The sequence below is a fragment of the Vigna unguiculata genome, chromosome 5 (genome assembly GCF_037176805.1).
Source record: "Vigna unguiculata cultivar grain cowpea cultivar isolate G323 ecotype 2 chromosome 5, ASM3717680v1, whole genome shotgun sequence".
Lineage (NCBI taxonomy): Eukaryota > Viridiplantae > Streptophyta > Magnoliopsida > Fabales > Fabaceae > Vigna > Vigna unguiculata.
This window is the reverse complement of record NC_140796.1, coordinates 53,324,738-53,351,493: the sequence shown is the minus strand read 5'-3', so window position 1 is coordinate 53,351,493 and position 26,756 is coordinate 53,324,738. Positions and strand designations below refer to the sequence as shown.

Genomic DNA, 26,756 nt, shown 5'->3' with positions numbered 1-26,756 from the left:
AAGAAATTTATATAAAAAAGTCTCTTTATATATAAAAGTATAGTTTTATATATAGATTATTTAATTTTGAAAACTCATAAACCTCATAAAACAAAAAGAAACTGTGAATTTTTTTTTCTTTCCCTAAATATATGTTAATTTTCCAAAATTATTATATTACATATTTTTAAATAACGGATACACTATTGTTACAATAACATATAACTAAATTCATATTTTTAATTTTGTTAATGGTTAGTTTCTATTGAATGAATATTAGTTGCAGGAAAAAAAAAGAAAAAACATATGAATATTTGTCGTCATTTGTACAGTTATAAAATTTACAACCAAACCGTTTTTCTATAATACATCAAAGAAACCTTATTGATACAAGAGAAAACACATGTAATACAGTGTATGTGTTTGCAGTTAGAAATTTGAGTTAAAATAAATAAAAATTACATAACTAATTTTAAAATAATTATTAAATATAAAATTTGGAAAATAATTTTTTTCAAAAATAATAGTTATAAACAAAAGAGAAAATTTTAAAATAACAAATAAAGGAAAAATATTTATAAAATAATTAATTTTAAAAATAATAATTAAGAATAAAATTGAAATATTAAAATATAAATAAAAATATTATTGTTATTGATATTTTAACTCTCTTTTGTCTTTTTCATTTCTTAATCAAGTACACCTATGCGATATTTATTTGCTTTACATAAAATTATGCGAACTATTTAATGAAAAAATTACCGAGAATATTTATTTAATGGCTATACGTTTATACTAATAATTAAAGTATACATATAAATATTAAAATTTGTAGTTTTGAAAATGTTAAAATATTAGTTAATAAAATAAATTTAAGAAATTGTTATGATTATTTTACTAAATACCACTCGTTAAATAAATTTAATAAATTAATTATGGAATATAAAATACTTATAATTTTCTATATTGGTGAGTAATATTTTAGGAGTATTAAAACAACATTTAAAATCTGAAAAGTGTCGATATATACTACCGTATACACATGTGTTATCGTGCTTGTGTGTATAATTTTTTAAATATAAATAATAATATGTTGTTAGTAGGTGATAATAGTTTAATATTTTTAAGATAATATATAAAATAATTTTATATTTATTAAAAATAAAATGAAATGAATAGAGAATTATTGATGAATAAAAAAGAAAAAAAAAGATAATGAATTTTATAAAAAATAAGTAAAAATAACTTATTAATTTTAAAATATTTAATAAATAATTATATTATAAAGGAGTTATATTAAAAATATGTACACAAACAAGAAAATTCACTTATTATAGATTAAAAAGAGCTAAACGAAAAATCCAAAATCAAAATAATCATTGCAATAATAGTTTCAAATTACAATCATCTGAAGTCTATATTATAACTTCAAATGATAAAGTTATAAAAAAATTAAATAAGAAAAAACTAGTTTTAAGAATAACTTACAAAACTAGTTAAGAAATTAAATGTTAATTAACAAAAGGTAAAATATTTAAGGAAATTATTTGTTAACACGTACACACACACATATATATATATATATATATATATATATATATATATATATATATATATATATATATATATATATATAATTTAAGGGTTATCGCAAAGATTTAAAAGTATTGTAAACAATATTTTCACAGTTTACAAAATACAATTTAAAGTGCATAAATTAAATTAATTAAAAATCTAACCCATTATCTTTTAATTTTTCTCCTACCTTACAAAATGTTAACTTTCAAAGAATTATTTTCACCAAAAAATATCTAACTCATAGTCTTTCATAATATCTCAACCACTATTTCCAAGTATTAATCACAATTAAGTGTGAGTTAATTTCTCTCAATGTTAACTTTTCAAGAATTATTCCGAAGAAGAGTTACCAAAAGTTTAACTTGCTCATAAAAATATAATTAAACAATAACATGTATCGTTACAATAACTAGCAAATTTATTTTTTATCCTCAAATGCAATAACATAATTTTACCCATGCAACAAAAGTAATAGAGAACTTGAAATGAGAGAAAAAAAAATTCTTCAATATTATAATTAAATAGAGTTGATCATATATATATATATATATATATATATATATATATTGTGCTGTAATTATTGGTCTTGGGAAATGATAAATAACTATTTTCAAATATTTAAAATAATTAAAAAGAATAACACTTTAGAAAGAAAATTATATTAAGTAATAAATAATAAATAAATATTTAATTTTATATATCCTTTATAAGTCAAAATAACAATCCCATGGAAAACTGATGTATGTTTTTTCTTTTTTAAAGTAGCATTTTAGGTTGGGCATGGATTAAGAAAAGAAGACTTAGTCAATAAGGTGTCATATAAGCTTTTTTAGAAAAAAACTTTATTTTGTATGAAAAGCGTTTCACACATTTTCTTTTAAGAAAAAACATAATTCCAAAAGTTAAACCGAGTATTGTTAATATTTTGTATATTTTGAATAAAACCTAATTAATTATATACAGGAATTAGGATTGAAACCTATGCCTAATCAATCTTCTAGGAAGTTTCATTACAATTGACAGTTTCAACGTGTGGTTTGTCCTATGTTATATAAAAGTGAATAAATTTATGCTGTAGTGTAGTAGCCCTACCTACTTTTTAAAACCCAAACATATTCCTCCACGTGGCACATGTGGGCCCACAAATAGAAACCCAAAAATCCTATACCCTGTTACTGACAAACCCATTATTAGGTGCCTCTGAATCCGATATTAGGACCTGCCACATCGGAAAGTGGGGTCCACCTTGTATTTTCTTAAATTTACTATAAAATATTTTTTTTTCTATAGTACAAAAATACCTTTATTAGGCCATTTGGCACTTCACGATGAAACCCATGTTCCACGCAAGAAACCGTGTCGATCCTCTCACAAAATTTGGAGAATTTTCTTTTTGATTTATGAAAGTCAAGAAGAAGAAAGTGGAAGGTATGAAATTATGAAAAAGAAGAAAAAAACCAGAAATTTGTTTGGACTTGTTGTGAGGAAGGAAAGTGACAGAGTGAGTGACACGCTCTTTCTCTCACTCTCTCTCCAGCTTCTTCCTCTGAAAGAATAAAATAATAATTAATATATTTATATTTTTTTTTCTAATTTATAGCAGTAGTAGTACTTCTCTTTATTGCTCTCTTCACTGTATTTATTTTATCCTAAAGTTTTTTCATTCAATTTGAACACAAGCACTCTTCTTCTCTCTCTCTCTCTCTCTCTCTCTCTCTCTCTCTCTCTCTCTCTCTTTCATGGGGTAAAAAAAATACCGATGCAATTACTCTTGTCAGAACCTTCAAGACACAATCACAATAACCAGCTTCTATCTATCTATGTATCTATCTGTTGCTGTCATTACTTTGTTTTGTTTTCTTCTGTTACAGCCTCTGCCGTCTTCCGCTGTATGGAGAAGCTACTGCCGTGTGGTGCGTTTTTTTTTTTCTTTTTCTAAATGTGTTTTTTTTTTGTGCGGAATGCAGTTTCTTCGAAATCTTCGTCTATTTGTTCTCATGTCAATTCATTATTCCTTTTTTCAATTTCGAGGGGTTTTGGTTTTTGTTCCTATGTGATCTTTATTTCTAGCTAAATATTTCTTTCTCCGCTCCTCTTTTTGTTTCGCCAAGGCAAAATTTCAAACGAATAGTAGTCCTGGTAAGACCTTCCTTTCAGTTCTTGTGAATTCTTGAGATGGGCGCCTTTGCATTAGCTTCTCAATTTTGTTTCGACCAATTTCTCAGACCTCACTGAGCCGTCACAAGATCTCTCTTCAGCTTTGGTTTATTTTGTTTCCTCTTAACTGTCGGATTGTATTTTTGAAATTTCTGATGTATGGATGCGGGAGGGATTTTAATGTTTGCTCTTTTGTTTCGATTTAGTGGTTTTAGGTTTCACGCATGAATTTAGGTTTTTTTTTCGAGGGTTGTTTTGCTGAATTGGTAGCTGTCTTTATGTTCCGTGATGTGCATCAATCAAATTATCATCACGTTTATTTGAAGTGGTTAATAGTTTTGTTTGTGTGTATATTTTGTCAGGTTTCGGAAAAACAAAATTGGGGATAAGGGGGGAGGTTTAATTGGTCCCTGGAGGGTAGAAGAAAATTTAGGTTTTGCTGTCACTGGTTATGTGTCAGCTATAAACTACCTTTGAGCTGAAATCTGGGTGGAATGGCGCGGGGGAGGATCAGGGCAAGGCTCCGTAGGAGGAGCCAACTTTACACATTTGGTTGCCTGAAGCCAACTACCACTGAAGAGTTGCCCTATCCACTTCAAGGTCCTGGCTACTCGCGAACAGTTTTCTGCAACCAGCCTCAACTCCATGAAAAGAATTCCCTATTTTATTGCAAGAATGATATATCAACCACCAAGTACAATGTCATAACGTTTCTACCTAAGGCATTGTTTGAACAGTTTCGAAGGGTTGCTAACATATACTTTCTTTTGGCTGCTTGCCTTTCGGCTTCTCCAATTTCACCTTTCAGCCCACTGAGCATGATTGCTCCTCTGGCCTTTGTTGTGGGACTCAGTATGGTGAAGGAGGCATTGGAGGATTCTCGCAGGTTCTTTCAGGATGTCAAAGTTAATCGACGGAAAGTTTGTCTCCATATAGGCAATGGGACTTTTGGCCTAAGATCGTGGCAGAAGATTGTGGTTGGGGATGTGGTCAAAGTAGAAAAAGATCAATTTTTTCCAGCCGACTTGCTTCTCTTGGCGTCAAGTTATGAGGATGGAATATGCTATGTGGAGACAATGAATTTAGATGGAGAGACCAACTTGAAGGTGAAGAGATCTTTGGAGGCTACCTTGTTTCTGGATAACGACGAGGCTTTTAAGGATTTCTCTGCAACAATATTTTGTGAAGATCCAAATCCCAATCTTTACACTTTTATTGGGAACTTTGAGCATGAAAATCAGGTTTATCCTCTTGATCCTAGTCAAATTCTCCTCAGAGATTCGAAGCTTAGGAACACTGATCATGTTTATGGAGTGGTCATTTTCACTGGACATGACAGCAAAGTCATGCAGAATTCTACAAAATCCCCTTCAAAGAGAAGCACAATAGAAAAGAAGATGGACTATATCATATATACACTTTTCACTGTCCTTATATTGATATCTTTTATTAGTTCAATAGGATTTGTTGCAAAGACCAAATACCAAGCCCCAACTTGGTGGTATTTACGGCCTGACAATATTGAATATCAGTTTGATCCTGGGAAAATCGGATTGGCTGGGATGAGCCATCTGATTACTGCACTCATTCTCTATGGATATTTGATTCCTATCTCGCTCTATGTTTCAATTGAGGTTGTCAAGGTATTACAGGCAACCTTCATTGACCAAGACATTCAAATGTATGATGATGAAACTGGAACTCCAGCTGAAGCACGGACATCAAATTTGAATGAAGAGTTGGGTCAGGTAGATACCATCCTCTCTGATAAAACTGGCACTTTAACTTGCAACCAGATGGACTTTTTGAAGTGCTCCATTGCCGGTACTGCATATGGTGTTCGTTCCAGTGAGGTTGAACTTGCTGCAGCAAAGCAGATGGCTTCTGATCTTGAGGAGCCGGACATGGATATGTCTAATTTTTCCATTCCTAAGGAGAGTAAAGTGCCATGGGAAAATATTACTGTAGATGAAGAATCTGAACTGGGGATTGTTGCTAATTCCAAGAATGATGAAGATCAAGATCAAAGGACTTCCATAAAGGGATTTGGTTTCGAAGATGATCGCCTTATGAATGGTAACTGGATGAAAGAACCAAATGCCAATGTCCTTTTACTGTTTTTCCGGATATTAGCAATTTGTCATACGGCCATCCCTGAACTAAATGAGGAGACTGACATTTGTACTTATGAGGCCGAGTCACCTGATGAAGGGGCTTTTCTAGTAGCAGCCAGAGAATTTGGTTTTGAATTTTATAGGAGAACTCAATCAAGTGTTGTCATCCGCGAAAGATTTTCTGCCTCAGGACAATTGGTTCAAAGGTGAGATGGTTGTTCACAACAAACTCTACCACGCTTATCCTTTTCCTGTTTTCTTTATGAGAAGGGTGCTGTTCTGACATTTGCTTTTAAATTATTTCTTTTGTGATGTCATAATTCTTACTTTTTATTTGTATGCTTATTTATTTTGGTGTTTTGTTTGAGTTATACAGAGAATATAAAATTTTGAATCTGCTGGACTTTACTAGCAAAAGGAAGCGCATGTCAGTGATTGTGCGTGACGAGGAGGGAAACATCATTCTTTTTTGCAAAGGAGCTGACAGGTTAGCATATTCATGTGTTTTTTGTCTTTAATATTGTCGGCTCAGCTGAACTGATGGTGTTAATGATCAAGTATGACCTTCTATCAGTTTCCACAATGGAATAATTAAAATCCTTTTCATGATTGGAGTTTATATTCTACGAGCATACTATGTAATCACAACAACTCTTTGCTTCCAGAAAAAGTTTGTTGTGAAAATACGCATATGCTGTCTTAGTATAGATACTTTTGATTTCCCTGTGTAAGCTTCGCATCCATTACTTTCTTGCTTGATTGTGCAGCATCATATTTGATCGACTGTCTAAGAATGGAAAAATGTATTTGGACGCTACTACTAGACATTTGAATGAATATGGAGAAGCTGGCTTGAGAACACTAGCCTTGGCCTATAGAGAGCTTGACGACCAAGAGTACTCTGATTGGAATAACAAGTTTCAGAAGGCCAAAACAGCTGTTGGAGCTGACAGAGAGGCAATGCTTGATCAGGTTTCAGATGTTATGGAAAGAGAGTTGATACTTGTTGGCGCTACTGCTGTAGAGGATAAACTACAGAAAGGGGTAGGTTGTTTCGTTATTTATACAGTCAAAATAAAATATCTTCTTGCTTCGCTCTTTGCCTCAACATTTTGTTCTCATCAGGTGCCTCAATGCATTGACAAACTTGCTCAAGCTGGTCTAAAGATCTGGGTATTGACTGGGGATAAGATGGAAACTGCAATCAACATTGGGTCTGTCCTCTGCAAATTATTTAACCACATAACACCATCCCATTTTTGTTCTGAATTTATTTGTCAAGTTACTTGAAAATGCTTGTGTAATTGAATTTTGTGAAACTTCTGTTTCTGTTCTCTGCAGATTTGCTTGTAGTTTACTTCGACAGGGCATGAGGCAAATCTGTATCACAATGAATTCAGAAACCAATGATTCGAAAGAGGTAGTTTTTTCATTGAGATAGTAGAGAAACTCACTAATAGACATGAGTTTCATCTGATATTAGGCCTGGCTCTTGTAACCCCTCAGGTCATCAAAGGTAACATCTTGAATCAAATCACCAATGCCTCGCAAATGATAAAGCTAGAAAAGGATCCACATGCTGCATTTGCATTAATTATTGATGGGAAAACTCTAACGTATGCTTTAGAAGATGATGTCAAACTCCAATTTTTGGGACTGGCTGTCGGCTGTGCGTCTGTTATTTGTTGTCGTGTGTCTCCAAAGCAAAAAGCACTAGTAAGAACTTTTTCCTTTTTCATCGATTCCTTTGTAAGATCTACTCTAATAGTTTATACTGCATCTCAATAATGGATCACTATAAATGATGCTACTGTCAATAATTCGAGTGAAAAAACATTGACAACTGTATGCATATATGTTGATGTTATATGGGAAAGATCGGGTATGGAGTTCTGTTGTGAAATATTGTTACTTAAATGCTTCTGTAGGTAGATTTTATCTTAATCTAATTTAATCTCAATCTCTTTATCAAGTGTACGAGTATAATTATAAAATGTATACTGCTTTGTTGTGTTCTAATCCCTTATTCCTTTGGAGTCAGGTTACAAGGCTAGTGAAAGAAGGAACTGGGAAGACCACTTTGGCCATTGGTGATGGTGCAAATGATGTTGGCATGATTCAAGAAGCTGACATTGGTGTTGGAATCAGTGGGGTTGAAGGTATGCAGGTAAGTGTCCAGCTCTTTTATGCATGACTATGCGTGCTAAATTATATCTGCGCATGATGTATTCTAACATACTCTTTTAGGGTGCAACACTATATGATTAATTTTCACAATATAAATCAAATTTTGGTTTTGTATACCTTTGGTGGTATTTTAGAAAATGACTGCGGTTAGGAATATTGGGAGCCTGTGATGTTTGTGTTTTAGAATTCTTCATGTTGGACTCGGGTTACGATCTTTTGTCAAGCCTTTTCAATGACTTTATTGTTGTTAGCGCTGACCAAGGGGGCGAAGCTTTTTGCTTTGGATGGAATATATTGAGCTTCCTTGTTTTATCTTAAACTACCAGATGAGGATCATTCAGTCTGAATTTATCGAAGAGTAAACATTTTCATTGTGCTCAACACTATTTTCCAACCTATCAGCTTCATTCCCTGAATGTTAACAATGTTTTCAGCGTACTAGTTAATGTTAATTTTTTTTTACAGTAATTAATATTTTTTTAGTCTAACTTATAGTTTTTGCTATGAAATATGAATATGGACTTCATGGAATTGTCAGCCGAGCAATATTTAAATTTAGCAAATTTGTGTGCTTCCGTTCATGTGAAATAATGCAAAATCTCACCTTGCTGACTACTTTTCATATTTACAATTTTACATCATCAACTGTGAAGAATAATTTGGTTAAAATCTACAATTGGTCTAGAACATTCGTACTTCAGATAAAGAAAAAACAGATGTGTGTTCCTTTTCTGTTTGGAAGCATATGCCATTTGTTGAAGTTGTGGAACTCAAGCTTTCAAATTCTTTTCAGGCAGTAATGGCTAGTGACTTTTCTATTGCCCAATTCCGGTTTTTGGAGCGGCTTCTGGTAGTCCATGGACACTGGTGTTACAAGAGAATTGCACAAATGGTAATTGATATATTTATCTTGAATCTTGATCATTATTCTCATATCTTCAATGTCTTTGATGTCAAATTCACTGTTATCCTGTGCATGATAGAGATAAATTGAATCTTTAACATGTTGTTTCTGTTTTGAACTGACTCGTATATTTCCCTTCTAAAGTGATTCGTTATTTTTACCAGATATGCTATTTCTTCTACAAAAATATAGCATTTGGCCTCACCATTTTCTATTTTGAGGCCTTTACGGGCTTCTCTGGACAATCGGTTTATGATGACTGGTACATGATATTGTTCAATGTTGTTCTTACATCATTGCCTGTCATTTCTCTTGGAGTTTTTGAACAAGATGTTCCATCAGAAGTTTGCTTACAGGTTTGTTCCGTTGAAACGCCTTCAATGTAGTCTGTACTTTTGTCCGTGTTTGGATGAATCTAACCTATGATGTGCCATCGCTCATTGCAGTTTCCTGCACTGTATCAGCAAGGACCCAAAAACTTGTTCTTTGACTGGTATAGAATCTTGGGATGGATGGGGAATGGTCTTTATTCCTCCCTCGTCATCTTCTTCCTTGTCATTATCATCTTCTATGACCAAGCATTCCGTGCCAATGGCCAGGTCGCAGACATGGCTGCTGTTGGTACCACAATGTTCACTTGCATCATCTGGACTGTGAATTGCCAGATTGCACTGACAATGAGCCATTTCACATGGATCCAACACCTCTTTGTCTGGGGCAGCATAACCACTTGGTACCTCTTTCTCTTGTTATATGGCATGCTTCCACCAAAATATTGCAAATCTGCCTACAAAATATTGGTGGAGGTTCTTGCTCCTGCTCCTATTTATTGGACAACAACCCTATTAGTAACAATCACATGCGTTCTTCCTTATCTCGCCCACATATCCTTGCAAAGATGTTCTCATCCCATGGATCATCACATTATCCAAGAAATCAAGTACTACAAGAAGGACATTGAAGATCAACACATGTGGACGAGGGAGCGGTCTAAAGCAAGGCAAGAAACGAAGATTGGATTCACGGCAAGAGTGGAAGCAAAGATTAGGTATTTTAGAAGTAAATTGCAGAAGAAGCAGCAGCAGTCTTCAGTGGGCTCTTCAGTGGGCTCTTTGTCTCCATTATGACAATTACAAACACAGTTTATTAGTTTTCACACCTTTTAGGAGTTGCATTTTTTAATTTTTTTAGCTCTAGTCTCATTTAAATTCTTTTCGTGCTTATGTGTATGGGTGAATTAAAGCCCCTTGCATTAAGAAAAAAAAAAGTGAGCTGTTGTATGTAACATATTTAAGTAGAAGAGCTCACCAAGCTAGTAAGTTCTGAATGATCAAAGTGTATTTCTTGCGTAGCAGATGGTTATATATAATTCAAATGATGTTGCCAAGTTGTGCTAAACAGTTTTACGGTATACCTGGTTTCGAAGTTAAAAAAATATATTATTGCATTTTTTTTTAATGAAAAAGGACTTATGTTTCAATGCAAATATGTGGTTCAGATTAATTTTATTCACACATCTTAATCACATTCAGTGACTCAACTAATTTGATCAAAAATAAATTTTACTGATATTTCAATTCTATTCAGTAGTTCAAAATTAATTTTTGCTAGTAAAAATTCTTGCTGACTGATGAGTGAGTTTCTTAAACACATCTTTTAAACTCCATTAAAGCACTTGTATAGAAGTAGAAGTTGAGAAGGATCGTAAATCTGAAATAAGAAAGTCACAGCAAGGGATGGAAATGGAAAGATGAGAGAAACAAGAGGGTAAGGAAACGACAAAAATGGTTATAATCAGCTCAATACAAATTGTCTTAGAACTTTTTCTCTTTTGTATCTGTCACCTGTCAGAACTATTTTGGATACGGCAGCACTTATCTATCTGTACTTGACAACTACGGCTATCGATATCTTTCACTTAATACAAAATATGAGATAAAAATATCTCCTCCTTTTGCTTCGTTGTTATGAAATCAATTTTCCTATCCCCCTCCCATGAGGGTATGGGTTTATTTTTGTTTACTGTGATTGCAAATTTATATTATTAGCTAATTAAATATTTTAAAATAATTATTACATAAATGTATAATTTATAATTAAACAATAATACAAAAACTTTTAATTACCAATAACCGTAAACTAACTTGTTAAAATATCAACATACAATCTCGATCTAAGTGGTAACCTAACCTTCTTTTCAAGAAATATTTAGATTTTAGTGTTGTGTATAAATTTTTTTTCTTAATTTTCCTGTGTAGAAAAAGAATGCAAATCATGAAAAGAATATTATTTTTTAAATATACCTTCTTAATTAAGCTGAATATGGTGTTTGAAGATGGAGGGTTCGTGAGTGTGTTTGACAAGTTATTTTTACAGTAAAAAGAAGGTATAATTACTGATTTAGTTCCTTAAATTTTTTATTTTATTCAATTTGATTCTTTAATTATTGGTTTATTCAGTTTAGTCTTCCAATCATGTAAAAATATTCAATGTGGTCATCTCTGTTAAGTTGGAGTTAATAGGTGTCTTGTGGACACGTGTCAAACCATATTTTTTTTTAGTTTTAATTTTTTAATTATTTTTTCTAAAAAATTTATAAACAGTCATGTGTAGGTTACCGTCGTGCCACATGACAATTTATGATATTGACACGTGGTAGTGATAATTGTTATTTTTAATCTAGTCATCTATTTAAATTTTTGGTTCAATTTAGTAACCCTATTTTTTAAAATAATTCAATTTTGTCCTCTCCAATCTGATACTAAATTATTAGATAACCTTAATTACAACTTATATATATATATGTTACAATAATTGTTTTGAATATATATATATCAAATAACTCTACCTAAATATTCAAATTATTTTATTTTTTTACATTTTTACTTGTAATTTCTTATACTTAAAATGTTGTACACTTGTAAAAAATAAAATATTTAGGTGTAGTGATTTGATGTATAAATTAAAAAAATATATTTTAACATGTATATATAAATTATAATTAAGCTTATTTACTAATTTTGTCTCAAATTATAAAGGATAAAATTGGATCGTTTTAAAAAATAGGGATACTAAATTCAACCAAATATTTAAATAGATGACTAAATTGAAAACAATTATTACCACTGCATGTCACGACTATAAACTGCCACGTGACACGATGGTAACCTGACACGTGGCAGTTTATAAATTAAAAAAAATTGAAAATTTCACCTACGTGTACTTTACGAACACGGTGTTAATTCTAACTTAATGAAGAAAATCAAATTGAACATTTTTAAATAATTGGAAAACTAAATTGAACAAACCAATAATAAAGGAATCAAATTATAATAAACCTAACAATTAGGAGACTAAATTAATAATTATACCTAAAAAGAATTGATTGTGATAAAATTTTCCATTGAATTAATTAATCAAAATTGAAATAAATCAAGTTATTAACAAAGCTAGCAAAATTTTCTCATCACCAACATAATGATAAAAACATACTCAAGCATTTCATATAATCTTATTGGTTTAATGAAAATAAGTTTGTTTAGAATATAAATCAATTTTAGTACTTTTTATTTATTAATTTTACTCTAATTGCTTTTATTTTTCCTTTTGTTATATCTACTAATTTACTTGAAATTATTTTGTTCCTTTTTTTTTTCATTTTAGAAGTTATTTCGTAGGGATGACAATTAGGGTCTGGCCTGCGGGCCCGGCCCGCAAGCCCGCATAAAATTAAAAGAAAAAAAAATTTGCACTTGTGTATATTGATTACTTCTTTTATGGACTCTTGCATTAACATTTCAAATTCTTGTACAACTGGAAAAGACAAGTGTATTATGTAATTTTTAATGTGCTAAAATTTAAAGAATACATTGTGTATGTCATAGTATGAATATGATGAAAATGTTGAATTATCAATTTATCATCTAATTCCCCAAAGTCTTTATTTAATTTTGTGAACTTCTTAAAGTTTCTCAATTTTTAAATATTTAAAGTTTTATCATACAAAATAAAAAATTAAATAAAAAAAAATATTTTTTTTTTAAAAAAGCGGACCGACCTGCTAGCCTGCGGGCCAAGGAGTATGCGGAGCGGGCCAGTATTTTCAGCCCACATAAAGTATGCGGGGCGGGGCGGATCAGCCCGCGTTGTGCGGGCCTTATGCAGGGCCGGGCCGGCCCGTATTGCCACCCCTACTTTCGTCTATCTTTTATCGTATACTTAATTTAAATATAAAATTATTATATATATGAATGGAAATAAATATTTTTTTAGAAAAGGAAAAGACCACATTAGCAGCAGTGAATTGGTCTTAGAACTCAGAAAATTTGTTTGAATGAAAAGCGCTAAGAGTAGAGAGAGAAAGTCTTATTTCCATTTTTACCCTCACCTTTTCCTGATTTCGCATTTATGTCCTCTTCTGCCTTCAGTTTCTCTGCTACGTCCTTTCTCAGTTATCAATTTCTAGGGTTTAATTTACCACCCAAGGGTTTCGCTTTCATGCAATGGAACGTTTGGTTGGAAACAAGTTCCGTCTTGGCCACAAGCTTGGTAGCGGAGCCTCTGGCGAGATCTATCTCGGTTTGTTCTCTTTCTTCCACGCTTTTAATGTATGGTTATTTACTTTCAATTATTCATTCATTGATTTTTCTTTCAGGTGTTAATATACAGACAGATGAAGAGGTTGCAGTTAAGCTCGTGAGTACTACTACTATGACTTACTCTAATTCACAAACTGTTGACTTCTACTTTTAATGTTTGCTAATCCGAAACACAGTTTGCATGAATCGGTAAACGTCGCTCTAGTTCTTTTAGGTGTGGTTGGTTGTTTATAATCTTTTGTTGGGAAATTGTAAACGGTTGTATATATGCTATGAAGTGTCGTGTAGTGTAATGTGTGAGAAACAGTGTGCTGTTGGACGATGTTTTAATTGATTTAATTTTTATGGATGAAGTAGCGTGGCCAGAGGTGCCAAAAGGTGTGCCGTAAGTCTGTTTCTTGAGGAATTTGTCTCTTGTGCCTTAGTTTCCCAACTCCATGGGACGTCTGGCCATATATTTAATGCAGCTTATCCTCTGTCATTGGTGGTATTGATGATAGTTGACTTTTTTGAAGAACTGCGTTGACTGTTGAGGATTAGAGATATGTTTTATGAAATGTTTCTTTTCCATTTCTTTTTGCCTTTTAATTCAGGAAAGTGCCAAAGCCAAGCATCCTCAAACTCTGCATGAGTTAAAGTTTTATAAAATAGTGCAAGGAAGAAGTAATGTCCTTTCTTACTGAATTTCTATCCTTCCTATCTCTATTCCTACTTGTAGAATCTGTATTACTCAGCTTAAATGTTTTTGGTTCACTATCTTTATTTGACAGCTGGGATCCCAAAGGTGAGATGGTTTGGCATCGAAGGAGACTACAATGTCCTTGTGATGGAATTACTGGGCCCTAGTCTCGAGGATTTATTCAATTTCTGTAACCGGAAATTGTCCCTCAAAACTGTTCTCATGCTTGCTGATCAGATGGTGGGATGTCTTGCATTGTGTAGATACTCTTCTAATTTACGTTTACATTTTGTTTTAAGTGGGGCAATCTCGAACTGTTTGCAGATAAATCGAGTTGAACTTGTTCATTCCAGATCATTTTTACATAGGGACCTCAAGCCAGGCAACTTCCTAATGGGTTTGGGGAGGCGTGCAAATCAGGTACTGGTTTGATGCCTGCTTTTCCAATCATTTTATTTTTGTCCCTTTATGTCATCTCTTAAACTTGGATGCATCCTTCTAAAATTTACCTCTTTTATAGGTTTATATCATTGACTTTGGCCTTGCTAAGAAATATAGAGACAACTACCGACATATTCCTTACAGGTATTTTGTTTCATTTTCACTTTTTTTTTATTTTGTGTGCTTGTGATGTGATCCCAACAAGGCTTATAGCTTGGGTCAACGCCTAGGCCCAAATCATGCTTAAGGCCCAATACATGGTCCACATGCACCTTCAAGCCCAAGTCCATCAAAAGGTCCAATAACAAGGAGCATGCTCAAAAAGATCCAATTAGACTTCATTCAAGATGGCCCAAACCCACATGGGCTTCTCATACTCTTCACATGGGTCAAAGAAGATGTGAAGATTTGAAGAGGTGTCTCAAAGAGCAATAGAATAGCAATTTAGGCTTTGCTTTCTAGAATAATAAGTCAAACAATGAGTAGTTTAATTGATAAAATTGAGCTTGACTAAGCCCAATAGGAGATTTGGCCATGAGCTATCAAAAGAGTCAAGGTGGACTATATGGAAATCTAACACTTCTTCCTACACCTCATGGATCCAAAACATCCAAGGGTTAGGAATGCTTCCTCCTTTTCCAAGGCATCATCCAATGGCCAAGATCAAGCCTCCTTCTCCAAGCTTGATCTAAGGGCCAAGATCAAGGCCCACTCCATCCAAAGGCTCTCCTTTCTCATTTGTAAATGGCTTCATATAAAAGCCAAAATTTCACTCATTTGTAGACACTCTTGAAATTTTATGCAATAGATGCAACTTGAGTTGAGAGCACTCCTCCCTCTATTGCCTTTGAGAGTCACCACTTTCTAGAGATTTCCTCTCTCTATCTCTAGCCACCTTCCTTAGGCCAGCATAGATTAGGAAATCCTATCACCTCTTTCACCTTCCATTGCTTGCAAGTGCCTTCCAACTTGCCTCCATTCCTTCATCCATTTCCGCTACACATGGAGCTCTTCATGCACCTTTGGAGCTCCACCAGCTTGTAGCAAAGCTAAAACTAATTTATTTTTTAAGAACTAGGATAGTGTATCTGAAAACTGTTGTATCGTTATTTAAGGACACCGACTTTTTAGAGAGAGGGTTTCCTAATAAAACAGTGGTGGGGGAAGTAGGTGGTACCTCTGGTTTGTTACTTATGCAGCTGTGAAGTATTCTAATTGTGGCAAGATATGAAGCTAGTTTATTTTCACTAGATCCTTGAGTTGTAGAATAATATTGATAAATCTGTTAACTACCAAAGTAGATGTGTGATATGGAATTGCTTGAAAACTTTGATGTACCTGCTGTTGAAAGTTCTACGGTTAACTGGACAAGTTAACTGAGAGGTCCTACATTGTGGGTTATATGAAAATTATTGGGTGCAAGTGTTAAAGTATAGAGTTAACACAGACAATCAATCCGATTTAAAGTCTTTCGTTTCCAATTGTATGTTATATTTACTATTTTTTTATTTTATTTGTGGACATATGTTTCAATAATTAGTGCATGGAATTGCTATTGTCACTCATAAAATATCTTTAGGTAGATTCGCAATGGTGATTTTGTATTATTCTTTGTTTTATTTTATTTATTATTTATATGGATGTCTGTGCAGTACTTCCAAGTTATTATTTTAAAATAGTAGTTGAATTTTGTAGGGTTTTCTGATTGTCACTTGCTTGTAATCTGTGCAGAGAGAATAAGAATTTGATTGGAACGGCTAGATACGCTAGTATGAAAGCTCATCTTGGAATTTGTACGTACTCAATGAATCTCTTTATTAAACTCCCTTGTCATTGTATTTACTGTTAATTGATTCTGAAGTTTGGGTTACCCTTTTTTTCTTTATTAGAGCAAAGCCGTAGGGACGACTTGGAATCACTTGGATTTGTTCTTATGTATTTTTTGAGAGGACGGTAGTTGTTCATGGTCCTTTGTTTATTGTTTTTTTTTATCACTTTTAATTTATTTTTTTACTTAGTATTTCTACAGTCTCCCGTGGCAGGGACTGAAAGCGGGTACTACGAAACTGGAGAAAATCAGTGAGAAGAAAGTTGGTACTTCTATTGAGGTGAGAAAAACTGTGAATAAAATAGTGTGTCAGTACATATTATCTATGTGGCCCTTGATCATGACAAAATGTGGCTTGCTTCTTTGTTAGTCTTTGTGTCATGGCTACCCGTCCGAGTTTGCTTCATACTTCCATTACTGTCGGTCACTGCGATTCGATGACAAACCAGATTATGCTTATTTGAAAAGGCTTTTCAGTGACCTTTTCATTCGTGAAGGTTTGAACTATTCAGTTTTGCAAGTATTATTTCACTTTTGGATGTGGTGTAGTCTTTAATAACTAGATGGTAATGTTTTAACATGTAATTTTTGTGTTTGGTTGGTGTTCCCTTCTTGTTAAAGGATTCCAATTTGATGATGTCTTTGATTGGACCAATTTGAACTATCAGCAATCTCAAATTGCCTCACCTGCTGCTCGTGCTATTGTAAGTGATGGTTTGCTGTACAGTTGCATTAGGTTTGATATTTGCTTTTGATATTAAATTATCTTACTTCTAGTAACATTTTCAGGGTTCTGCTGCTGGACCAAGTTCTGCGGTGCCACCAGCTGTTGTAAATGCTGATAGACACACTGGTGAAGCTACAGTTCCAAGTGAATCAAATGGATCTAAAGATGTTACGGTTAGTATATCTATTTATGGAATGGTGACCAAAAGCCACGGTTGGTTTTCCCGATATGTTAAATTGTGTATGCTGTGTGCAGTTGTGTAGTTCTAATATGTTCCGGCCAAGTTGTGATGCAACTATGGGCAATGAGAGCGAGCCCTCTCATCCTCTCACCATGGATGCTCAAAGAAGTTCTATCATGTCATTTGAGCACAGCCAAATATCCTCTGCCAGAAATACATCGAACATGAAGAATTTTGAGTCAACTATTCGAGGTCTTGAGACCCTGAATTTCAACGACGAGAGGTTACAGTATTAACAGGTATCAGCTACCCATTATCGATCACCTATCTTAATAAATTTAAAGGTCCCTTAATCTTTAGTATATAGAGATTTGTAGAACCAATTTTAATGAAATTGTTTTTCAATAATTGGATGTGCTTCACAGGAATAATTAAATTAGTCACATTTTATGTTCATGTCTTTTTCATTGAAATGGCGATAATTAATTCTGTCATTTTTAAACAAATAGCTCTTATTTCTTTGACCGTTTATTGGCCAAGAAAAGTTTATTAAGGAACAAATTTAAGTTATCCAATTTATATTTATTAATTATTCCAATACTATAAAATGTATTTAACATTTTTAAAATTTAGAATATTAAACACGTAAGTTTTTACTTAAACCAATTTTACTTTTTACTTCTGTTTATATCATCTACTACTTTTAAAATTTGCTGTGTTTAAAAAAATATCACTAAAAATCAGGGAAGTATTAATACTATTTGTTCTAAAACAAATATTCAATGCTTAAGTAATTTAGACATATATTTTCCCATTTTTCGTATCGATATTTTAGCCAATAATTTTTTTTATAATAGTAATAATTGATATAATAACATTTAAAAAATTGTATGCATTGCCATAAATAATAAATAATAAATAATTTAAAATTGATGAGTTGTTAATTTATATGGGACTTGACTCAATGATGGCATGTCATAAACAATTTTCTGTAATGATTAATACATGAAATTGCGACTCTTAAGTTAAATTAACTATTTATGTTAGTAGATAATTACATTATTTATTCAATAGGTCAAGAAATTGGTTTGAGATTTTGTAGTTTTATCGGGGTTGAACTGAAGTCAAATCAGTATTAATGAAATTAGTATAATAATTAAATAACATGTATAAAGTATAATATCATAACTCTATGATGCAAAATATTAAAGAAAAATTTAATTTATAGGTTTTTAAATTTTAAAAAATAAAATAGAATAAGGTATTGTACTTACTTCAAGATTTTTAATAATATTTATCTATGCTTAATAACAATAATTATTTTATATGTAGAATAAAAATAAAATAACAGGTACTTTAAAGCTAAGTTCTTACACACATAAGTGTTTACATTTATCTATTTTGTATTCATTACATCACTATATAGTTTTAATCATCTTTAAAATATAATTTATGATAATTTAAATTCTTTAAATTTAAATGAACAAATAATGTTTTAAAATGCAGACTTTTAATAAATGTAGGTATATGTTTTAAAACTCATATTTTTAAGCATAGTTCAAATTTATAACATATATTTCAAGTCTCGTGTATATGTTTTCTAATCAGTCATTATTCAAGTGTTTTATCCTCTCTTTAGTAGTGACAAAAAAGAAATAAATTGATAAAATAAAAGATGACATTAAACGTGTTTGATAAAAAATAGAGAAAAAGATAAAAAAGAAGAAAAGATAAGTAAAATATATAAGAAACAATACAATAAATTTCATTAATTTTAAACTATTTTCCTTCTTTATTCTCTTCAACAAAAGATTCAAATTTATTTTCATCTTCATATCATCTTCCATTCTCCAAGCAACTTTCAACATAATTTTAATAAACATCAATTCAATACAACAAAGAATCTATCAATAATTTAAATGGGATTTGGGTCTAATCCAACAGCAACTGTGTTGCGATAGTGATTCTTTTTTAAATTAACAGAAAAAGGGGGCATAAATTATTTGTAATAGACCACTGATAATTAATTTTAGATCAATTAACCCTAACTTGAATAAAAAAATACATTTACCTTTAAATTTAAAAAATTAACATCATAATGCATTACAAATTAAATAAATCACTCCCTTAAAAGAAGTTCACTTTTAAAATGTGCTTTTACAAATTTCAAGAATCAATTAAAAATGTCCTGTATTCTCTCTCTAATAATATAGATACATTATGGGCCTGATATCTTTATTATCTTTCGTTTTATCATTATTTTTTTGGCCATATTATATTTTGTTTTCATCTTCCACTAATTAGGAAAAAATGTCAAAAGATAAAAGAATAATCACTTTTACAGGTACAATTTTGTTGGAATCCTTTACATTTTAAGTAAAATTGGTCACAGTGTGGCAACTATTCAAGATTTTTTGTATGGTTAGTTGATGAACCATTGAAAGAGATTTGTGACATTGTTTAGAGCTTTATTTCAAACCAACTCTGTATACACAAAGTCATTGAGGTTTGCAAGATTGGTAATGAAGAAGAAAACTTTCTCTCTGGTTTGAATTTAGCTATGACAAAAGAACAGAAACAGAACATTATTTGAAACAGAACAGAAACAGAACAGAAACAGAGTGATTCTGTCATAGAGCTTTCATTTATTTTGTTCTTGACACGCATAATCATAATTAAAATACAAACAAGCCAATCAAAATCTACTTCAAAACCAGTATATTCATCTTAAAATGTGATCTGATAACTAGGAAATTCAGCAGTAGTAATGGAATTTCATACAAAAGGGAGTTAAACTTCTGAACCAGAAACACAATCTTGTTCGAATAGGATTGAAACATTTACTGAGAAAAAAAAAAAAAACAAAGTAACTCTGATTACAGAAAAGAAAACATGAAGAAGGGAGAATAAAACATGATTCACCACCATCCATAGAGAGCTTGAGTGTAAGTGTGCTTGATCCACCTGAAACTCTTTCTGAGAGAGCCTTTCATTTTGCCCTCTGCTGCATATATTTTATAGCCTGCAACTCTCTTCTTCCTCTGCAACTCAGGATCATTGAAGCTCCAACTTTTTGATGGTTTAGAAGCTACCCTTTTCACTTTCTTCACCTTAATCTCCTTAGCAGTGGTGGCAGAAGAAGCATTATTGGCACTGTGACACCTCAGATCTTGCATGGTTGTTGGGGCCACCTTGCCTCCACAGTTGCTTTCTCTCTGAACCCTTTCATCTCTGCATGACTTGGATCTGAACTCCATCATCATGCCAACCACAGTGCCCCAAGCAAGAGTAATATGAAAGAACAAGGAACAAATTAAAGGGTTTGTGGCTTTGCTCTTTTGTAGCTGTATGTTAGCATAGTTTAATTCTCTTCCTCTGATTTGCGTGAAAAGAATTTTGATTCATACGGATACGGATAAAATTTAAAATTTAAGTGTGATTCTAAATTTTAAATTTACCTAAAAGAAGTGAATCAGAGCCTTATATTTAATTGAAATAAAAATAAGTCAAAAATAAATAAAATTTTCTTTTTTTGAAATTTTTATCGATATCAATCCATGTATAAATTGATTTTATGTATCATTGATATTTTCTTTACCAAGAAATAATTTTGGAAAATTCATCAAATTTGGAATAGATCACAGTGTTGATCTTTTTAAGTTATAGTAAGTTATATTTTTTAGAAAAAAAATTGTGATGTTAAATTGAAAAGTCTTTACTTAATTTATATAATTTGTATAGTAATGTTGAAAATATAAGATTAATTTCACATTTCATTGTGTTATTGGTGTTGTTTCTATCAAATAATTCTATCCAATAATTTCTTTAAAAGGCTTGTCAAATTTAGAATAAATCATGGGGTTGGTCTTTTTACACCAAAGTTGTTTCTTTTTAGAAAAAAAAATATTATGATATTAAATTGAAAAGTTTCTTTAATTTATATAATAAAATCTTTTTGAATTGGGTCAGTAGAAGATGACATGTTGTTTTCATTAATGAAAATTAGTAGGGTAAGGTGGGACTCATCCAACCCTCTTTGCAGAGCAGAATTTCATGATGCCATCGGATACCTTTCACACGTGCATGTGTTCAAATTAACAGTTTAATTAGTTTTTTTTATGTCTTTGGATGAATATCAAAAATATACTAGATTGATACTTTAAATATTTTTTTAATATATTTTTAATTTTTAAAATTATTTTGAAGACAACAGAGAAATCACACAAAAACAAATCGGCGAAAAATTCAAATTCATCCGACCAATGGAGCATAAAATAACATTTTTTATTACCACTCATTTTTATAAAGATTAAATGAACATTTTTTTTTCTATTCTACCACACAATATTTAAATAATGAAATAACATTTTTATTACGACTACTTATGCTTTATTTATCCGTCATTTTCCAAATAGACTTAGTAATTAGTGGCTGGGTGATAATAAATTTAGATTATTGAGAAAGATGGATAACATATAATACTTTTTAGACTTTTATTTGTACATAACGTAATATATAAAGGCTTTCTCAAGTACAAAAAAAAAATGAATAAAATACATTTAAGATGTTCCATTTTGTTGGTCTTCAAGCTATTAAGTATGAAAAAAAAGTAAAGCATTTTTCTTTTTAGTTTTTGAAGAAATAAGTATAAAATATTTGAAAATAAAAAATATTCTAAAACAAAAAACTCTAAATGAAATTATTATAGCCAGCAAAGGTAATTATTATGTACCTCCCAAGTTCCAATATTTTGTCCTCTTTAATTGCATGAAGCATTTGGAAAGTTGCTCTCACAATTTTGTACAAACTTGACTTTAAAGTTTTGGCCGAAAGTGCAGTGTGAAATGAATTGATTATGATTAATTATGATGATAAGTGTGTTAGTACAATTAAAGTAATCATGTTCAATCTAATTGCTAGTGTTCCACTAAAACAAGTACTTGATCAGGGGTTAGCATGTATCTTTCACTCTCAACAACACTTTAATTATCAAGTATTCAAAACGATTCATTTTAACACTGTAGTCTTTGAATAATGCATAACAATATTATGCATGCAACACTTTGCGTGTAAAATAGTTTGTAATTATTTTAGTGTCGCTTTTTTCTTCTCGCAATCATAAAGCCAAATATTTTAGTTAATTTGAAGTTTTTTACGGTAGAAATACCTTGTGTGGTGCTGAACTTGGATGGAAAATTTGTATTCATTTATGTTCCAAATTTGATATCCAAATTTAAAAAGAAATAAAAATAATAATCTTATCAAATTTGTTTGGGAGGTGTTAATTTTTAACTTGAGACTCTGTTCTGGGAAATTTTTTGTTAAAAAAATAAGTGTGCGGTTTTCTAAAATAGTGGGTAAGTATTCACTCAGAGTATATTATTAACTATTAGTGACTAAAAATAACTATGTTTAATTTTCAAAAAAAAATAATTAATGAGTAGGTGTGAAACTTATGGGATTACAGTTTTTCAGGGAATAATAAAATTGTATTGACCCTTCTTTTTCTAGCAAGTCACTGCTTTTCACTGAAAATTAACTTAGCATAATAATTTTTTTCTTCAAAAATACAAAACAAAATGATACATCAAATTATATGTCTATTTTCAACATGCGTCAAGAGATTTATTTTAGATTTGATACGTTTAGCAGTTAAAAAATCATCTCTAGTCTTCATTTTTATCCAATGTCACGGCTTGCAAGTTATTTGAAATAATTATTATAAAAAAATTAAAAACTATTTTACAATGTTAATGCATTACATTTTTTCTCTCTTTTTTATCATCATAATTATTATACCACACTTATCTGAATGGGAAAAGGCACACTCAATCCACCGACTGCATGCTTTAGAAAGAATTAAAATGAAATAATATAACCCTTTAGAGTCAAAAAGAAAAGGACATATGTTGCTTCAAGAAAACGCGATTTGGAGCCTTTAGTGATAGGTCATGATTGGACGGATGACTATAATTTCTTGACCAAAATATCTTTTACGAAATTTCACTTAAAAATTTACAAAATTCCACACTTTGGTTTGGATGAAATATATTTTAGCATTTGCAGAATTTCGTAATTCACACAAGAAGAGGTTAAGGCATTATTCAGAAATAAGATACATACCACAATTAAAAGAGAAATGGCTTTGAGCAACCTACTAAAATAAGCAAATAAACAATTTTAATAGAATCCATTATAAATAAAGTAAGGCGTCATTGAACTCTAACCGGTAAAAATTGAAAAAGAAAAGAAAGACACAAAATAATAATTGTCAAAAAGTAATAGCTCTGATGACTTAACAGAGAATAAAAATTAACCCATCAGAGCAGATCAGCAACATTTGAGGGCAACTCCTCTACAGTGACATTGTAGAACTTCTGAATATCAGATAGCATTCTGGCATCTTCCAGTGTCACAAAGTTTATGGCAACACCCTTTCTTCCAAAACGCCCACTTCGTCCTATGCGGTGAAGATAATTTTCAGGTTGGGTAGGCAGATCATAGTTTATAACCAAAGACACTTGTTGTACATCTATACCACGAGCCAAGAGGTCAGTGGTGATTAGAACTCGAGAAGAGCCAGAGCGAAATTCACGCATAATGATATCACGAGTGTTTTGGTCCATGTCTCCATGAGTCGCAGAGACTGTGTGATCATTGCTTCGCATCTTGTCAGTGAGCCAGTCCACCTTGCGCCTTGTGTTCACAAAGATGACACTCTGGGTGATAGCTAAAGTCTCATAAAGGTCGCATAATGTCTCCAGTTTCCATTCTTCCTTGTCAACATTCACATAAAACTGCTTGATACCCTCCAGGGTCAATTCATCACGCTTTACCAGGATTCTCACTGGCCTATTCATGAACTTTCTTGTAATTTCCAGGGCCTCCGGTGGCATTGTAGCAGAGAACACGCCAACTTGAATTTGACCCGGCAGTAGCTGGAAGATGTCATAGATCTGCATTTCATGCACCAAAATGAAAACTGTTAACTATTTAACTCAAGGTGAGTTCATTTTAGCACAAATGTAGGTGACTGTTTTATATAAAGAGAAATATTACAAAACAAAAATCAGTAATATGCACGATACAATGGAAAACAAACCACTGGAAAACCAACAAACCTGGTCCTTGAAACCACGTGAAAGCATTTCATCAGCCTCGTCCAAAACAAACATCTTTATGTGATCAGGACGGAGAGATTGTCTGCGCAGCATGTCAAACACACGCCCAGGAGTGCCAACAACAGTATGTACACCAGCTTGGAGAATGCGCTGATCCTCACGGACACTGGTTCCACCAACACAAGCATGAACCTTGACGCCAAGATAATCACCGAGAGCTCGCATAACCTTTTCAATCTGCTGTGCAAGCTCCCTTGTTGGTGCCAAAACCAAAGCCTGGCACTGAACCAATCCATAATCTAGTTGCTGCAAAATTCCAGAACAGAATGTAGCTGTCTTTCCAGTTCCAGACTGAGCCTGCTGAATCACGTCCAGACCCTTGCAGAAAGGAACAATCCCCCTTTGCTGTATCGCAGAAGGCCTCTCAAAACCTATAGAACAAGAATAAAAGATTTCACATCAACCTGTGCAACAGCTAACTGCATATAACATTTGCTTTTGTTCTTAATAAAGGATATATATCATATAGTTGATACCTGCAGATCCACTTTGTAATCTTCTACGAAATAGTTTGAAATGGAAACATGTGTAAATTCAGAAAACAATAATTCGAAGCATATGTCATCCAAAAAATAATGGCCAAATGCCCCTATATTGCTACATTACTTGATACTATAAACTTCCCAACATCAGGGGGGCCAGGGATAGGTCAAATAGTAGGCATCCTCGTTTTGAAAAGGTCAATTCCACGTCTAGATCCTACAACTCCATGTTAATGGTGACAACACAAACCACTGCACCAAGACTCCCCTTAAAATAAATCTTAAAACTTTTAAGCTTCAAAGAGAAACTTCAGTAAATTAAATAAATGATAATTTAAATTGTTTAGCTAAAATATAATTACAATTGTAAGAAGTTCCAGATACGTCGATTGCAAGATAATGACTGAAACAGTATAACTCCAACAGGGTATCCATTGCAGAGAACAATGTTTAAATCCGTTAATAAAAGCAGTTAGTCTACATCTTTAAAATTGCTGAGTAGCTGACACAGCTACACTCACTGACATACAGGCTTTGTATTTTAAACACAATCTTTGTTTTCAGTGCATTCTGTAAAAGGCCAATTCAGCAGGCCTCAAAAAGTGACTTTTAGAGTATCGATTCATTAGAAAAGGAATCTATTAACCAGCATCAAGAGTGACTAAAAGAGGGCACACCTAGTATTTCTCAAGCATTAAATAAGCACCAGAGAAAACAAACTAAAATATCATTTGACATACCATAAGCATATATGCCTCTCAGAAGATTTTCTTGTAAACCCATTGCATCAAAACTATCATAGACTTCATCATATGAGGTGAAAAACTCTTCTCCATCGGCAGAAAGCCTGTAATTAGTTTTCAAAACAATAATTAAAATCACAGAAAACTGCAAGAAAAAATAAGTCAAGCGTCACACGCAATGAAAAATATGAAGTGCAATAACTTACAACTCATTCATCTTAGTATCATAATGCCGAGTATCAAATTGAGTACCCTCTGGAGCCAATCCTGCCATCACTGCAAAACAGAAACTTCAGTAAAAATTAAAAAGATACGTGTACATAAGAAGACCTAACAAATCCAAAACCATAACAAAAATTAATTCGCAATAAATCATCGCGAGACAACGCTAGTGAAAGAGCACGAAGGGGCTCTTGGCTATGATAAATCTTTTTCTTTTCGCATGATGCCAGATAAGAAAACAAATTCAAAACCACCAATAAATAAAATAAAAACATACATTAAACTGATAAAAATTCAGAGCACTACTCTAATCTGTGTCAAAACAGAAAATAAAAAAGAGCACCACCCATTAAAAGCCGATGATGATTAAAAAATTGAGTTCGAACTAACCATCAAACAAATAACAATAACATAAGACCTAAAATCGAATGAAAAGCTTTGCGAAGAAAGCAATCAGATCAAGCGCATGTTCAAAACATAATAAGGAGAGTGATACGAAAACAGAAGAAAATAAAATAAAAGGCGATTTATGAAAATGATGAACTTTGGTGAAGATAGAGAGAAGTTAGGGTTACCTGATGTTGTTGGAATAGAGAGAAAGAGAAAAGCGAAGTATGGGAAGCGAAAAGAGGAATTAGGGTTTCCCAAACTCCTCGGATCTGCGCCGTGGAGTTGAAGGGAAGAGAAAGGAGAATGAATAGAATAGAAGGAATGTGTTCAGTTTAGGTTTTGTTATGTAATTACTTCTACTTTTT

General features: G+C 32.2%; 3 protein-coding genes and 1 pseudogene across 5 annotated transcripts; 2 read left to right on the top strand and 2 right to left on the bottom strand.

Annotated features, from left to right (window-relative positions):
- Positions 1 to 3,205: 3,205 nt before the first annotated feature.
- Positions 3,206 to 10,317, top strand: LOC114185980 (putative phospholipid-transporting ATPase 4). 2 transcript variants are annotated; one of them, XM_028073970.2, is made up of 11 exons: positions 3,206 to 3,470; positions 4,077 to 6,034; positions 6,205 to 6,315; positions 6,596 to 6,872; positions 6,954 to 7,042; positions 7,170 to 7,248; positions 7,335 to 7,544; positions 7,870 to 7,995; positions 8,809 to 8,907; positions 9,084 to 9,275; positions 9,366 to 10,317. In XM_028073970.2, exons 2-11 carry the CDS (start codon positions 4,209 to 4,211, stop codon positions 10,044 to 10,046), a joined length of 3,690 nt encoding a protein of 1,229 aa, XP_027929771.1. In that variant the 5' UTR covers positions 3,206 to 3,470; positions 4,077 to 4,208; the 3' UTR covers positions 10,047 to 10,317. The 2 variants fall into 2 exon arrangements, with proteins under 2 accessions (XP_027929771.1, XP_027929772.1); XM_028073971.2 differs by lacking the exon at positions 3,206 to 3,470 and adding an exon at positions 3,507 to 3,696.
- A 2,912-nt stretch (positions 10,318 to 13,229) lies between these two features.
- On the top strand, positions 13,230 to 17,829 carry LOC114183838 (casein kinase 1-like protein 2; annotated as a pseudogene). Its single transcript, XR_014995357.1, has 13 exons — positions 13,230 to 13,497; positions 13,574 to 13,614; positions 14,111 to 14,180; positions 14,288 to 14,436; positions 14,521 to 14,616; positions 14,717 to 14,781; positions 16,369 to 16,430; positions 16,527 to 16,590; positions 16,667 to 16,745; positions 16,836 to 16,962; positions 17,087 to 17,169; positions 17,255 to 17,365; positions 17,448 to 17,829. The product of XR_014995357.1 is annotated as a casein kinase 1-like protein 2 (transcript).
- A 2,146-nt stretch (positions 17,830 to 19,975) lies between these two features.
- Positions 19,976 to 20,794, bottom strand: LOC114184088 (uncharacterized). Its single transcript, XM_028071327.2, has one exon. It carries the CDS (start codon positions 20,634 to 20,636, stop codon positions 20,292 to 20,294), a length of 345 nt encoding a protein of 114 aa, XP_027927128.1. The 5' UTR covers positions 20,637 to 20,794; the 3' UTR covers positions 19,976 to 20,291.
- Positions 20,795 to 23,536: 2,742 nt separating this feature from the next.
- LOC114185293 (eukaryotic initiation factor 4A-10-like) lies at positions 23,537 to 26,756 on the bottom strand. Its single transcript, XM_028072948.2, has 5 exons — positions 26,577 to 26,756; positions 25,986 to 26,055; positions 25,777 to 25,883; positions 24,495 to 24,925; positions 23,537 to 24,329 (listed from the first exon to the last, which is right to left on the bottom strand). The coding sequence occupies exons 2-5, from the start codon at positions 26,051 to 26,053 to the stop codon at positions 23,694 to 23,696; spliced, it is 1,242 nt and encodes a 413-aa protein (XP_027928749.1). The 5' UTR covers positions 26,054 to 26,055; positions 26,577 to 26,756; the 3' UTR covers positions 23,537 to 23,693.

Coding starts and splice junctions, on each gene's coding strand:
- LOC114185293 (XM_028072948.2), bottom strand. CDS start 26,053: ATGGCAGGATTGGCTCCAGAGGGTACTCAATTTGATACTCGGCATTAT. Junction 25,884..25,985: donor GATACTAAGATGAATGAGTT/GTAAGTTATTGC, acceptor AACTAATTACAG/GCTTTCTGCCGATGGAGAAG. Junction 24,926..25,776: donor GAGAGGCATATATGCTTATG/GTATGTCAAATG, acceptor CTTGTTCTATAG/GTTTTGAGAGGCCTTCTGCG.
- LOC114184088 (XM_028071327.2), bottom strand. CDS start 20,636: ATGATGATGGAGTTCAGATCCAAGTCATGCAGAGATGAAAGGGTTCAG.
- LOC114185980 (XM_028073970.2), top strand. CDS start 4,209: ATGGCGCGGGGGAGGATCAGGGCAAGGCTCCGTAGGAGGAGCCAACTT. Junction 6,873..6,953: donor AGGATAAACTACAGAAAGGG/GTAGGTTGTTTC, acceptor TGTTCTCATCAG/GTGCCTCAATGCATTGACAA. Junction 7,249..7,334: donor AAACCAATGATTCGAAAGAG/GTAGTTTTTTCA, acceptor GTAACCCCTCAG/GTCATCAAAGGTAACATCTT.